This window comes from Chiloscyllium plagiosum, unplaced genomic scaffold, assembly GCF_037043375.1.
Source record: "Chiloscyllium plagiosum isolate Xiang-an unplaced genomic scaffold, Cpla_swu_hap1 HiC_scaffold_4, whole genome shotgun sequence".
NCBI lineage: Eukaryota > Metazoa > Chordata > Chondrichthyes > Orectolobiformes > Hemiscylliidae > Chiloscyllium > Chiloscyllium plagiosum.
In genome coordinates this window covers 18,970,212-18,985,814 of record NW_028270142.1, presented here as the reverse complement: position 1 = coordinate 18,985,814, position 15,603 = coordinate 18,970,212, and the positions used below count along the sequence as shown (strand labels likewise).

Sequence of the window (15,603 nt, the reverse complement as noted above, 5' to 3'; positions counted from 1 at the left end):
TGCTGAGGTACTTAGAAAAAGCTTTCTCAAAGTCGTCAATGTTTACTCATTTTATCTCAAGAAGGAGATAGATATACTGTAGTTCTTAGGGCTAAAAGGATCAGAGTGTATGGAGCAAAAGCAGGAACAGATACTGATTTGGATGATCAGCCATGATCATATTGAATAGCAGGGTAGGCTTGAATGTTCCTATTTTCCTATTGATGGTATTTTCTATGTATCTATCTCAAATTCCTCAGCCTTTTGATTAAAAAGAAATTTTAGTTAGTATTTTATAATTTAGGTACTTTCTACATGTGTATTCTCATTCAACTGTGGATCCCTGGCTTTTAAATAAACTTCCTTTTTCCCTTACTCAATATCATTTGGTTTATCCTTTCTATATCCTATTACAGTATTTCTCCATTGCTGAACCACAGTGTTGTTTACCATTGTTCCTTTCTATTTACCTTGTTTTTTATTGCTGTTTTCTGATCCAATACCCTTGCCTTTAATTTTCTTTTGCTCACAATTTCTCTTTTTATCTGCATCTGCCCTGGGAAAAATGTCCCTTACTTCCTGTTGCATTTTCAGCAGCCTGGTCTTTAAACTCATTCACCACATTATTTCTATAATTGTTGATCTATTTAACCACTCCCTTTCCTCCACCGTTCATATCCTGGTCCACTTTCTCCTATATTCACTTCCATCCTAGTAATCCCACAACCCATCTCCCAATTAGTTTCTACACCCCTCTCCATTGTTCCCTCCACTTTCTCCTGAATTGGAATGACAATCTCATTGATTTTTGTTTCTAAGATTAAGCCAACTGTTCAGCCACTTTTGAAGCTTTATCCCTCCCTTTTGCATACCAATGCAAATCTCACTCCCATGGCACTGTGCTCCTCAACCACAGCATTTATAGTTACTTTATTATCACCCTATTTTCCAAAAGTCTCACCCTTGATTCTGGTCCCAATAAATGTTTGACCATCCAGCTTCCCTTCCTAGCCCTCATACTAGCTGACATTGTAAATACTGGTTTGTAAATTCCCTGTTTTCATCTACTATTTGCCTCCCTGATCAAATCTGTAATAATTTCCTCCCTGCTCAAAAAACAGCCCGGACCCCTCAATCATTGCAAACTTTTCAAGTTCTCTCATAGAGTCATACAGCATGGAAACAGGTCCTTTGGTCCGACCAGTCCATTGCCAACCATAATCCCAAACTGAATAGTTCCACCTGCCTGCGTTTGGCCCATAACCCTCCAAACATTTCTTATTCATGTACTTATCTAAATGTCTTTTAAACATTGTAACTGTACCTGCATCTACCACTTGCTCTGCAAGTTCATTCCACACACTCTGTTGCAAAAGGTTGCCCTTCGTGTCTTCTTTAATCTTTCTCCTCTCACCTTAAAAATATGCCCCCTAAACTTGAAATTCCTAACACCTGCTATTCACCCTATCTATACCCCTCATGATTTTATAAACCTCTGTCAGGTCACCTCTCAATTTCCTGTGCTCCAGCAAAAAAATGTCCCGGCCTATCTAGCCACTCATTACATCTCAAACGCTTCATTCCTGGCAACATACTGGTAAATCTTTTCTGAACTGTCTCTAGCTTAATGACATCCTTCCTATAACAGAGTGACCAGAACAGAGGGACACTGTACTTCAGAAGAAGCCTTATCAATGTCCTGTACAACCTCAACATGACTTCCCAACTCTGACACTCAAAGCTCTCTTTTACACACTGCTTATTTTGGATTTTTTTTTTAGTAGGCTGCTATTCTAGGATAGAAGAATTTGAATAAGACAGATAGTGTTTCATGTATTGTCTTTTATTTCATAGAACTCCATGAAAGTTATGTTCAAGTGTTTGTGGAAGAATTGTGGAAAAGTACTCAGCACTTCTGCGGGAATACAGAAACATATTCGCACCATCCATTTGGGGTAAGTTACAGATCATAGGAAATGAGTATAACTTGTTTTCAGTCATACCAAAGGAAGCTCTCATATCGTGGACATTGAGTACATTTGAAATGGACTAACCCTTCAGGTTCGTGAAATATTAGAGGTTGCAATTTTCTAACGTTCTCGTGAGACATCTAATGCACTGATAAGAGGTTGGTTACATTCAGAAGCCCTCATAAGTTACTAGTATAGCCCTTATTAGCCAGAGGAGATGCCATGAAGACCAGGCATTTTGTCACAGACTCCCAAGCACTTTCAAATTATAAAGCATTTCGGCAGAAGTCTCAGGACATGTAAACTGCTTGTCTTCCCTAAAAAGGGGGAGAATGGAATCATTGGCAGGATCGTTGGAATATGACAACCATCAGGGAAATAGGATGACACAGTGTGTTATAAGGAGAACTTTATTGCAAGCATATTATTCAGTCCTCAGTCTGTCAAAAAATGAACTGCCTTTGGGATCAACTCAAAATTATGTTTATGATTAGTTCAATATAATTTTAAGTCTAAAACTGGAACTGATGTTAGGATATCATTTGGCCTTTTATATATTGGCCAATGAAATGCTATGTGGAGTTTTTTGCTTAAGATTTTGTAAATTTTTATCTGTAATAGAGAACTTCGAAATATGTAAACTGTCATACTGTTGTTACTTTAAGGTCACTGTAATGTAGCACTTGATGGTTAAAATTATAAAGTTAATTTAATTAGATTCCCTATAGTGTGGAAACAGACCTTTCAGCCCAACCAATCCACACTGACCCTCCAAAGAGTAACCCACCCAGACCCATTTCCCTCTGACTAATGCACTTAACTCTATGGGCAATTTAGCATGGCTAATTTACCTAACCTGCACATCTTTGAACTGTGGGAGGAAACCAGAGCACCTAGAGGAAGCCCACACAGACACAGTACAACGTGCAAACTCCACACAGACAGTCACCCGAGGCTGGAATCGAACCTGGGACCCTGGTGCTATGAGGCTACAGTGCTAACCACTAAGCCACCATGCCACCTCATGTACAGTGGAACAGACATTGTGCAACATTATAGAGGAGTTTCCTAGAATGGATAATAAAAGCTGACAGTTATATTTGTCTTACACATATGGTATTCAAAACCCCGAGGCACTGTTATTGATAACGAGTACAATCATATCACAAGACAAGCACCAGATTTTATTCTGTGAGAAGGGTAACAAACTAAAGGAACATTAAAGGGCCATATCACAAGGTGATGTTTCTGCGAATCTTTATTTGACAAAAACCTTACCAAAAATTTGAGAAGTTAGATAATTAGAATGATGGTAGTGTGATTGCGATTCTTGTTTCAAGTTAATGACATTTACGTCAGAACTGGAAGAATTTAATAGTTTTTAGGCTGGTAGAGAACCAGGGAGAAGGGGGTTGGGATTGATAGAGAAGATTAAAATCAAGCAGAATTGACTGCAGATTGCAGAAAACGTGAATTTTCACAAAATATGCTATATCTTAGCAAAATCCAGAACTACAAGTAATCCTACAAAAAAAGCTCTTCAATCATTGTTTTTCTAATACTTACTTGGAGGCTGAGTCAGGACCATGAAAACTAAACCATAATTACAAGCTATTTTGGGTGAAATAAAGCTCACAGATTTTGGAATTGTACCGGTTCAGAAAACTGATATATGTGTGAAGGTTGATATGAAGCAACTCTGGATTTTTATTTGAAGAATCTGAGTTTAATCACCTAATCGTCACAGAACACCCGTAGAATGGCAGCTGCTCACAGCAATGGGAGGTGGAATGTGCAGCAGCAGCAAGGATGTCCTCCTGGTGTTTGGGGCAGGCAGTGGCTGCGGCAAAGCTCCTCCAGTCAGCGGGGTTGGCAGTAGCAAACTTTTCAAGATGGCGGCGCTGGCAAGGCAGCATCTCGGAGGAGGTGGCTGGAATGAGACTATGGGCGAGGCATGGCCTGGCCATGGAGCCAGGCACTCCTGCTTACAGTAGACCTGGAATGGGGAACCGCTGGGTTTGGCGAGACAGCAGTGGCAGCATGGTATGTCCAGAGTGGGGACTCCTGGCGTCGTTTGTGGGGCATGTGAGTTCCTCTCGGGACCTAACATCAGCAGCAGTATCGGTGAGATGGGCCCAGCAGCACAGAGATGGTGCCTAGAAAGTGCCGACTCATACACTGGGGGTTGGGCGCAGATGGCGGCAAGGCGGTGGAGGAGGGGTGGTAGAGCAGGTGTCATTGGTGAACCAGCTCAGGGCACTTTTTCAGTCTTTTTTTTATTCTTCAACTAAATCAAAATGGTGCCGGATTGTGGCAACAGTTGAAGCTTTTCACTGTATTTTACTGTATTATTCGCTGTAAAATTCAAGTGACAATAAAGCATTCAACTTCAACTACTTTCTTTAATAATTTTAATGGTATTATGGACAAAGTATTCCATAGATCCACAAGCTCTTCAGTCTCCCCTGTTCTGAAATGAAACATTTTCTCGCTATAAAATGATTCAGATACTTAAAATCTCTGAACTCCAGGCAACAAATAATTTATTCTGGCTACCTGTCAGTTACTATTCATGTTTGTATTGACTTAACTGCCATTATCATAAGTCAAATTTAGAAATGATGGTTATTACTCCAGTATAGATAAATGTGTTTTTAACGTGTTAATGGATCAAGCTGTACATGGGTTGGTTTTATCCTATAAAATGGCAGCTGTTTCAGTCAATAATGACTAGTGCAATGCAGATCCTTCTTTAACACGTGTAGCAATAACCAGTACGATTTTTAAAAGCACCTGTATGAAGTATTTGAGTTGCAATTATACATTATTTGTAAAACTTCCTACAATTAGAGATTGAATAAGCCAGAAATGAGCTTTGTAAAGGATTTGCCAACATTAGTTTATCATATAAAACACCATGATGTTTATATCAAATCACTTTTGATTGCACAGTTTGTCCCATGAATTATGAGAGACTAGGTATGACATAGCTGCAACATAAATGTCAGAACTCACTTTTGATTAACATGCCTACTTTTAATATTGTCAGGAGGGTGAGAAAGGATCTGTAAATAGCCTTCTGTTTCACATTGGAAGTGACTGTATAGTGTAATGATCACAGCTAATGTTATGAATGGACAAACCAAATCCAGGACTGATATCCGGCTTGATAGATCATTGAAATTATTTGATCAGGTGGTCACTCACTGAAAGACAAGCTTGCAGTGCTGCAGATGTGGTTTTAACAGTAAAACAGAAGGTTTATAATGCAAAACTAAAGATAAAATAAAACTCAGCTCCAGAAAAACTGACAAAGTAATCATTAAACCACCTCATATAGATAGGTGGTTTATAATCATACGGCCCATGTATCATTATTTGAAAATCCAAACTCTAAAATAAATGATATTAAATTATCCAAAAAAGCCACATCTTACGCCACAATAGCTGTGAACAGAAACGTTAGAACTGATATAGAGCATGTTTAAGAGAGTAGCCAAATAAGAGCTGCATCACAGAGTTGGACTGAAGAGAAAAAGTGTCGAGATTGATTGATTGATCCAGGAAGGTTGATGAAGGATAGAACCATGATCAGTTCCCCTCAGGATATGGCTTATGTCTTTGATCCTGTGTGTTCTCCATGCAGTGGACTGGAAGCTAAATTGCAGGATCTTGAACGTGGTATGACATGAACGTGGTATAGTCACAAAGCAACAACCTACTCAAGGACTTTGGAAAGAAAGTGGAGCTCGTAAATAGGATTGCAGTTGAAGGGAATAGTCACATTAAAGATATACTCTCGAGTAGTTGACTGTCAACAGAGCTGCTGAAGGAGATGGGAATGAAAAGAGAAGGAAACATGCTTATGGTGTCATCTCAGTAATGCAACCAAGCTTCACAAATTGTAGGGACTGACACATTTTGGGTCTTTTCTTTCCTGTGCTGTAGATTTGCCAGCTCTCCTATCTTTAACCACTGAGTCTCCTTATGTCTTGATGGTGCTTTCACTAGGCTTTCTCACTTAGCGTATGGTACAGTAATAAACTCAGGACAGAAGCGATGGGACTGAATTTCCATTAGCATTCTCCCACTTATGTCAGAGTTGCAGATCCCCTGCATAATCAGCATTTACAAGGGGTTTCTTTAACTCTTCAATCAAAATTACAGCAAACGTGCTGAAGGCCCTCTGCAGTAAATTCCCTTCTCCAGTACTTTACATTTGATGTTCCTGGTCCTATCCCATTCCTCTACAGAATGGATAATAGAAATCATATCAGACATTATCTTTAAACTATAAGCCAAGTGGGCTAAATAAGCAATGAATAAATGACTAAAAGAACGTTGCATCTTAGCTCCCAGCATGGTTGCTTTGGGGTTATATCAGAGGTCACAACACAAAAATTAAGGGGGCGGAAATTGAACCACCCTCAAACATATAGAACTTCGAGCTTTCAGCTGGCTGGGTTTTTAGGCACAAGGCCTTTGAAATGCCACTGGAATCTTTCTTTGCACCTACTCACCCACCCTTGCCCTATTACAGTTGCATGAGTGATGGAGGGAAGGAGGCAACCAGTCTTCACCTTTGAAGTAGGGTTCATCACTTGAATACTCTCATGAGGCAGCCCACTTTATTCTACCAGCCATTCCATTTTTGGGCATTGCTGTTTCCCAGAATGCAAGGCAAGTTGAAGCAGATGAGAAGGGCTCAAGCTGTGAGATAATTTCCTTTACAGCACTACTTTTTCTTTAATCCAAAAATATACTTCATTCATGAAAATTATCTGTAACTACATGCAAAAAGGTCCTAACAGAGTTCTGTACAGTCTTTGCAGAGAGAAAAAGAAACAAACAACACTTTGGAATTTGTAATTCCTAATGAAGGAGCAGCGGTCCAAAAGCATGGAGTTCCAAATCAACCTGTTGGACTATAAGCTGGTGTTCTGTGGTTTTTATTGTAATTCCTGAGACCATTCCTGCATATGCAAAAAAGTGCTATTTACACTCGTGCAGTAAACTCTTTATGTTCATTTCGAGGCAATGAGGGGATCTAACGACTCGATGGACCCTCGTTATACTTTGGCAGCAAGAAGTCAGACAGTAGTCTTTTCCCACTGCACCTTGGCAGCAGCTGCCTCAAGTTTTAATGCGTCCCTCAGCACATAGTCCTGGACCTTAAGATGTGCCAGTTGAGGCCAATTCTTTGCACTAGAAGACCAACAAGTTTCAGGCAGACCAGAGAGTGTCTTTCACTGAGGCACAGTCAGTGACTGTTTCGGTGTGCTTCATGGATAACAGACCGTAGAGCACAGAGTCCTGCTTCACAGAACTGCTTGGGATGAACATCGACAAAAACTACAGCATCTTTCTCCAGGTTTTCTTTGCAAAGGCACTTTCCAGAAGGATATGTGCGACAGACTCTTCGCCAGTGCCGCCATTTTGAGGACAGCATGCGGTGGTGCAGAAAGACCGGGGTGTACATGGAGGACCTGACGGGCAGTGCCCTTCTCACCAGCAAACAAGCGATGTCTTGGTGCTTGTTGTAAAGTTCAGGTGATGAGGCATTCTGCCAAAGGAGTTGGACAATCTGCTCAGGGAACCATGTGCCAGGATCCACTGTCACCTTTTCCTACAGGGTCTCGAGGACACAATATACTGATCACTACCTGAAAAGGAATTGTGGTCAGAGGTGTTCCTTTTTACAAATTGTTCCACAAAGGACAAGTGATACAGAATGGTCCAACAGCTTGGAGTGTTCCACAGTGCCAAGGTCAGACCTATCCTTCACAACACCTTGGACCAGGAAGAGCAGAGATGTTTCTTCCAGGTCCATTAAGCAGCTCAGTCATCCCCGGGACTGGAGTTCCATGGACTATCCTTGTGGCCCTGTGATTGAGACATCTCCGGTTCACCTTCCAATCTCATGATCAGGACGGTGCGCAACAGTACAGATCCACCCATCCCATCTTACCCATGATCCCTCTGTCACGTCTGAAAATGTGTTGCTGGAAAAGTGCAGCATCCAAGGAGTAGGAGAATCGACGTTTCGGGCATGAGCCCTTCTTCAGGAAGGGCTCCCTCTGTCACGTCTCCAGTCCGAGCTATTCTGTGAGCTTCAGCCTTGTGAGGCAGGCTCCCTGTCTGAGCAGCCTCTAATATCTAAATGAAGCTGCCTGTGTCTCAGCACCGAGAGTATGGTGCTGGAAAAGCACAGCAGGTCCGGCAGCATGCGAAGAGCAGGAGAATCAACATTTCAGGCATAAGCCCTTTATCAAGAATGAATCATTCATTCCTGATAAAAGGCTTATGCCTGAAACATCGATTCTCCTGCTCCTCGGATGCTGCCTGACCTGCAGTGCTTTTCCAGCACCACACTCTCGAATCTGATCTTCAGCATCTGCAGTCCTCACTTTCTCCTGTGTGTCAGCACCCCTACTCCCACCCCACCCCGATCCACCCAAATCTCTCAAAACGTTTCAGCAGCCCTGTGCTTGAATTCTGGAGGACATTCAGTGGGTTACCTAACATGAGAACAGCACCAATACATTATTGTCCATCCTCAAATCTTCAGGAGTATAGTCCAGACCAGTATAATGAATATACATTTATAGGAGAGATTCTATTACTTTCTGAAACATGAAAACTAAGAAGTAATCAATAGTATGTAACTCTCTGAGTAGCCATTATATTCACAGCACTGCTTCTTGTCTCTTGATGAGCTGTTTGAGCTGACTAATATCCGGCTCACTCTCTACGAACATCTTTATTGCATTTGATAAATTACAGTTCAAGAACTGTTCTCAGGTTCCTCCTTTTAATGGCTCTCCAACTGCTGCCAAGGCTAGTTACAAATTCATAATAATAACTGAACTAATTACAAAGTCTGCACATTCCTGAAAATCGCGTTAGCTATATCCCAACCCATTACCTACCACAACAACAAACAATTGTTTGAGGCTGCTTGAAATCTGCAATGTTGTATCTTCTTTACAGGAATAGCTGCCAAACCAAAGCTCTTTAATTCACCAAAAGAGAGAGCAGCTTGCATTTATACAGTACCTTTAAAGTAATAAGAACGGAAATAAGTCACCATAATCCCTTAGGACTGCTCTCTTATAAGATATGGCTAGTGGTGAGTTTAACCTGAGGATCACAACCCCTCAGGCAAGGTTGAAAAGGTAAATCTTCCATAGTAATCTCAGCCAGTGTGGGAATGGAAACCATACTATTAACAGCTCCCTGCATTGCAAACCAGCCATGCAGACAACTGAACCTGACTGGCCCTTTACACTAGGCCATTCAGTCTATCAAGTCTGCTGTGCCATTCAGTTTGAACAGATGTTTTCCACTGGATTACATTGATGAGGATACAGATAACGTCTCAGAAAGGTTTGTGAATCTGAAAGTGGAATGGAGTTTTTTAATAAAGTAACTTGTGCTGTGGATAAGGGAAAACTGGTAGATGTATCCTACTTAGATTTTCAGAAGGTGGTTGATAAGGTGCCACATTCAAAGTTATTAAAGTTAATAAAGGACTTTAGTGTAGGACGTATTGGCATTGGTGGAACATGGAGCAAACAGGAAATTGGCATAAATGGGTATTTTTCTGGCTGGCAAGATGTTGCCATCTAAATGACTTGGATGAAGGGACAAAAGGAATGGTTACCATGTTTGCATGTAAATCAAAAATAGGTAGGAAAGTAAGGTATGAAGATGATATATGGAAGCTGTGAAGTCAGGTTGAATGGACAAACGGCATTTAGTGAAGACAAATGCAAAATTATCCATTTCTAAGGAAGAATAAGAAAGGTGCAGGGTAGTAGCTAAATAGGGCGAAATTAATATGCAGGTGCAGCACGTAATTAGGAAAGCTAAGGATGCAAATGTAAAGGAAGCTGTTCAGAGAACAATTACTCATGGAAGACCTGGAATTGGCGGTTGTCTTCCCAGAAAAAGTCGAATAGGTAAGGCGTATAATTTCTGGAGTTGAGGAGAGTAGAAGGTAATTAGATTGTAGCATGTATGACCCTGGGAGATTCTGACAAGGTGGACAGGATGTGGAAAGGATATTCTCGAACTTGTGGTCACTGTTTAAAAGTAAGGGAATGCCCATTTAAGACAGAGATAAGGAAACTTTTCTTCTCTCAAAGGATCATGAGTTCTTTGAAGCTTATTTTCTGAAGAGGCTGTGGAAGCAGGGTCTTTGAATAATTTTCAGGCAGATTCTTGACAAAGAAGGGGTGAAAGGTTATTGGGGTTTAGGCAGGATTGGGGAGTAATCAAATTTACCACGATATTTTTGAATGGCAGAGCAGGCTTGAGGGGCTTACTATTGCTTCTAATTTGAATTTGTGAGTGTTCATGTATGTGAGATCATGGCTGATCATCTACCTCAACACCATTTTCCCACACACTCTCCATATCCCTTGATACCACTTATCCAGAGTAGTGAAAATGCTCGATAGTGTTTTCAGATATTAATATAAAAAATAATTATGTTTCAGGATATGGTTGTAACAAACAATCACATGATTGTCAGTTAACTGCAGAAAACAATAGGCATAGCAAGAAGGGTAAGCTATTCAGGACTGAAATGAGGAAGAATGTCTTCATTCAGAGAAGGTAGTAATTGTCTGCAGCTCACGAAAGTTTGACTCACTGTTGAGGAACTGAACTCCAAGCTTCAGACACTGTGATACTGGACACTTTGTTTTTCCAGTAAAGGCCTTAGGTTAAATATTTCTGATTCAGTGAGTGGCCTGGTGCAGGAAGATGTGACTACATGGGAGACAGGAAAGGGGATCCATAAGTTAGGAAGGAGAGAGCCTCAGCTCTTGCATTTGTCCAGTAAATACAAGATTCTGGCAGCCAGTGAGGACAGGAGAAGGGAGACAAGAGCTCAAGGCTGGAGATGACCTTGGAAGGAGACGGGAGAGATCAGTTATCCATGGTCCACGTATATATCAACAGCATAGATGAGACTATGATTCGGAAGCAGAACCACAAAGGTAATGCTCTCTTGATTGCTACCTGAGTCACAAGGAAATTTGCATAAGTTAAATAATTTGGAGAACTCAATGTGTGGCCTGGAAGAGTTGTGTTTTGATTCATAGGCCACTAGGGCTGGGCAAAGAAGGAGATGTTCTATTGCAAAGGCCTTCTCTTGAATTGTATTCGGATCAGTTTCCTAAATTGTATAACCACAGCCGTGGATAGGGCTTTAAATTAAGGGGTGGGTGTGCAGGGTTCACATGAGCAGAGATTTAGAAGATTAAAGGATAAGACATTAGTGAAGGGTAGAGATCTAATGATAACCAGGGTGTGACCAGAAGGGCCACAGTCAATAAGCTTCAGAATGCACCAAGTAGTGTCACAATGAGGAAAGTGATATTTAAAACTCTTTATCTGAATGCACACAATATTCATAACAAGTTAAATGAAGCAGTAATAAAAACATATATAAAATTTAAAAAAACAGAAGAAGTTAGCACAGTTCAGAACTCATTGCCAATTTCAAACTCATCCCACAGTAATGTTTCTTTAAGGGATAATGTATGACTTCAGAATTAGGAATACATTTGAAAACAAAAACTGCTTTAACCTTGCTTTTAGTACAGTCCTGAAGAAATACAATAGAAAACTTACCTGTTCATACCTTATCTGTAACTCGACCTGGCTGGGTGATATCCCAAGTTTGGTCTTTAGAATGAAAACAGAGATTGCTGGAAAAGCTTAGTGGCCATCACAGTTAATGTTTCAGATCAAGTGACCCTACCTCAGGGAAGAGTCAATGGATCTGAAATGTTAACTGTGATTTCTCTCCACAGATGTCGCCAGACCTGCTGAGCTTTTCCAGCAATTTCTGTTTTTGTTTCTGATTTACAACATCTCAGTTCTTTCAATTTTTATTTGGTCTTTGTGATGTTTCTGTCTTAGGTAAAAAACTTGAGTATTGTTGTGAAGACACATTTTGTCAAGCCTTTTTGTCTTGCGTTCAGGACGTTTGCAAGAAAACCTCTGTAAAGTGGAATAATTCTATAACAGACAATTTGTTAAAGGGTACCAGTAGAAGTGGGTCTGTTTGGATTTCCAAAAGATATTTGATAAAGTGCCATATAAAAGGATACTACACAGTATTATGGGAAACATATGAGCATGGATATAGAGAGTCTTGGAGATGTACAATGTGGAAACAGACCCTTCGGTCCAACTCATCCATGCTGACTAGATAACAACCTAATTTCATCCCACTTGCCAGCACCCGGCCCATATCATTCCAAACCCTTCCTATTCACATATCCATCCAGATGCCTTTTAAATGTTGAAATTGTACCAGCCTCCACCACTTACTCTGGCAGCTCTTTCCATACATGCACCACTCTCTCCATGAAAACGTTGCCCATTAGATCTCTTTTATATCTTTCCCCTCTCACCCCAAACCTATGCCCTCTAGTTCTGGACTCCCCCACCCCAGGGAAAAGACCTTATCTATTTACCCTATTCATGCCCTTCATGATTTTATAAATCTCTATAAGGTTATCCCTCAGCCTCCGACGCTCCAGGGAAAGCAGCCCCGGCCTATTCAACCTCTCCCTATAGCTCAGATCGTCCAACCCTGGTAACATCATTGTAAATCTTTTCTGAACCCTTTCAAATTTCACAATATCCTTCCGATAGGAAGGAGACCAGAATTACACACAATGTTCCAAAAGTGGCCAAACCAACATCCTGTACAGCTGCAACAGGAGACAGAGCGCCTGGTTAACTACATCATATCAAGGCAGGATTCCTGCTGTGGCGTCAAGTATTTACAATCTATATTAATGACTTGGATAAAGGGAACTAAGTATATTGTATCCAATATTGCTGCTGATGATGTTACAACATGGAGGTGAACCCCTCTGTTAATTAAACTAAACATCCAGAAAAGCTCACCGTGCCTTGTAATCTGTTAAAATATGAGTGACAGAGAACTCCCAAATTCCACTATTTAAAGAAAGTAACATCAATTTATTTTTTTAATTCTGAAAGTGAACATTAAACAACAACTATTCATAACGTAAGCCTCTCTGTCTCTTAACTGCTTACTATTTGCCTCCAACTCTATAACAATATTCTGTTCCAGTAAGACACTTATTAAAATTGCATTAACTTAATTTCAAAATCACACTGTTGTCTTCTGTGTCTTCACTCTTCTGGCTGAAGATCTCCCTGGGTCAGCTTCTTTCTTTTTACTGTGAGTATGTTTCACATGAAAAGGTACGTTTGATAGAGAGCGTTTCCTAATTTCTTGGAAAGCAAGATGTTAGATGGGCTCTCTCTCTCTCTCTCTCTCTCTCTCTCTCTGTCTCTCTCTCTCTCTCTCTCTCTATATATATATGACAGTTGTTTCTACCAGTTTTAAAAATGTCCACATTCTTACACCCCCAACATTGGATTGTCTCATTGGTTCGATGTTGGCAAAGCAATAATTTCAAACTCAGTTGAGTTTTAGTATCCTGGGGCATAATTTCAACTGATTGGTTAAATTTGAATTGTTGTCAAAACAGCATCCAAAACTCAGGTATCCATTTCACAACCAATGTTACATACTTTCCAGTACACTCTGGGCCTGCCATCTAGTCTATACACAAGTGCTTGTAATCTCTCAGTTCAGAGCAGCATTCTCTCTCTCTTAAAGGTACAGTGCATGCCTTCAACTTCATAAAAATGATAAGCAGGAAAGTAAGTTGAGAGGAGGATACAAAGAATCTTCAAAGGGATATAGATGGGAAATTGAGTGGGCAAAAAATTAACAGAGAGCAAAATTTGAGGCTATGTTCCTCAGGAAGAAGAACAGAAATACAAAAGGTATTAATTTGGTGGAGGGAGAGTACAGTGCTGTGATAGTTAGGGATCATATTGAACCCCGGCATGAAATGCAACAGATTAGCCTACCCTGTTTTCACCATGGAGCAGAGATTTTAAAGAGGATTTGAATAGTGGCAAGGAAATACATTGTAACCCATCAGATTATTTTGAATAAATAATTAGATGCAGTCACACTTCAAAAATGACTGTCGAAGTAACTGCCCAGGTAAAATGGGATCGCTGTGATTTTCATTTATAATTTTTTCACTGAGGCTGAAATTTTATTAACAGAAAAGTGATATTACAACAATCAATAGTAGTTGCCATTAGACTAGTTTTTTTTTAGTTCCTTTTCACTGATTTGAACCCACATCCCCAGAATGGACCTCCTGGATTACATGTCCACTGACAATACCAATCTACCACCAGTTCCCCATAAGCTTGCAAGAAATGAAACAAAACCGTCACATGAATTTGTACCAATATTCTTTGGTGCTGGGTTTGTTCCACTTGTATTCATCAATGTGAATATTAATAACACAAGGAAAGGTTGGTTTTACCGAACAGCATTAATAAAGTGTCTACAATAATCTGTATTATTTATATTCAAATTGTTCTCTGGTCATCACTGGGTCTAAATGTCCATTTATTTTCACTTTCCAGTCGCAGTACAGATTCAGACTGTAGTGATGGTGAAGAAGACTTCTACTACCAAGAGATTAAACTGAACACTGATTCTGTGGCTGAGGGTTTGGGCAGCCTTTCTCCAGTATCGCCATCCGTGGCCTCACCACCTACGCCCTCCAGCCTGGACGCAGGACGATCTGAAGCCAGCATCACAAGAACCGAGGCCAAACCTACCACTCCTCTGAGTCGGTCAGCACCAACATGCCTCTACCTCATCCACACTGACCACGCTTATCAGGTAACAGTATGCACTATGGGATGGCCTGCTGAGATTTCAGTGATTCACCACGTGATTAACCTGTTTTAATAAAGGATAGAGATACATTTTGTGATCTGTCAATGTCAATTAAACACTGTCAATTAAAAATTGAACACAGTTGGTGTCATTGAAGAATTTGAGCATGTAAACTAGTAGGACTCTCAATTTCCCAATTCAACTACTCTTTCCTCAGGTGGAATGAATATATTCCTGTATTAGATTAGATTAGATTACTTTGATTACTTACAGTGTGGAAACAGGCCCTTCGGCCCAACAAGTCCACACCAACCCGCCGAAGCGCAACCCAACCATAGAATATAGGAAGAGAGGTCGGCCATTCAGTCATTTGAGTATATTCCCGCCAATCATAATCATCATGGCTGATCATCCAACTCAATAGCCTGTTCCTGCCTTCCCAATATCCTTTGATCCCTTTAGCCCCAGGTTCTATATCCAACTCCTTCTTGAAACCATACAATGTTTTGGCCTCAACTGCTTTCTGTAGTCACAAATTCCACAGGCCCACCACTCTCTGGGTGAAGCAATTACTCCTCACCTCAGGCCTAAATGGTATAACCCCTATCCTTGGGCTGTGACCCCTTGTTCTGGCCTCCTCCACTATTGGGAACGTCTTTCCTCATCTACCTAGGCTAATCCTGTTGGAGTTTTATGGCTTTCTGCGAGATTTCCCCCCCCTTATACTTCTAAATTCTTGTCGATATACTCCTAAATGATTTGGGTTCTTACTGCACATCAGTGCCTCCATCCCAGGAATCAGTCTGGTAAACTTGCTTAGTACTCCCTCAATAGCCAGAACATTCTTTCTCAGATAAGGAGCTGAAAACTGCATGCAATAATCCA

At 40.6% G+C, this 15,603-nt stretch overlaps 1 protein-coding gene across 2 annotated transcripts in view; it reads left to right on the top strand.

Moving 5' to 3' along the window:
* znf704 (zinc finger protein 704) overlaps positions 1 to 15,603 on the top strand; it is a 192,380-nt gene that overhangs the window by 133,800 nt on the left and 42,977 nt on the right. For both annotated transcript variants that reach the window (XM_087985999.1, XM_043689092.2), the window contains exons 5-6: positions 1,834 to 1,934; positions 14,460 to 14,721. In XM_087985999.1, coding sequence (XP_087842125.1) covers positions 1,834 to 1,934; positions 14,460 to 14,721 — 363 coding nt within the window. The remainder of the gene's footprint in view (positions 1 to 1,833; positions 1,935 to 14,459; positions 14,722 to 15,603) is intronic.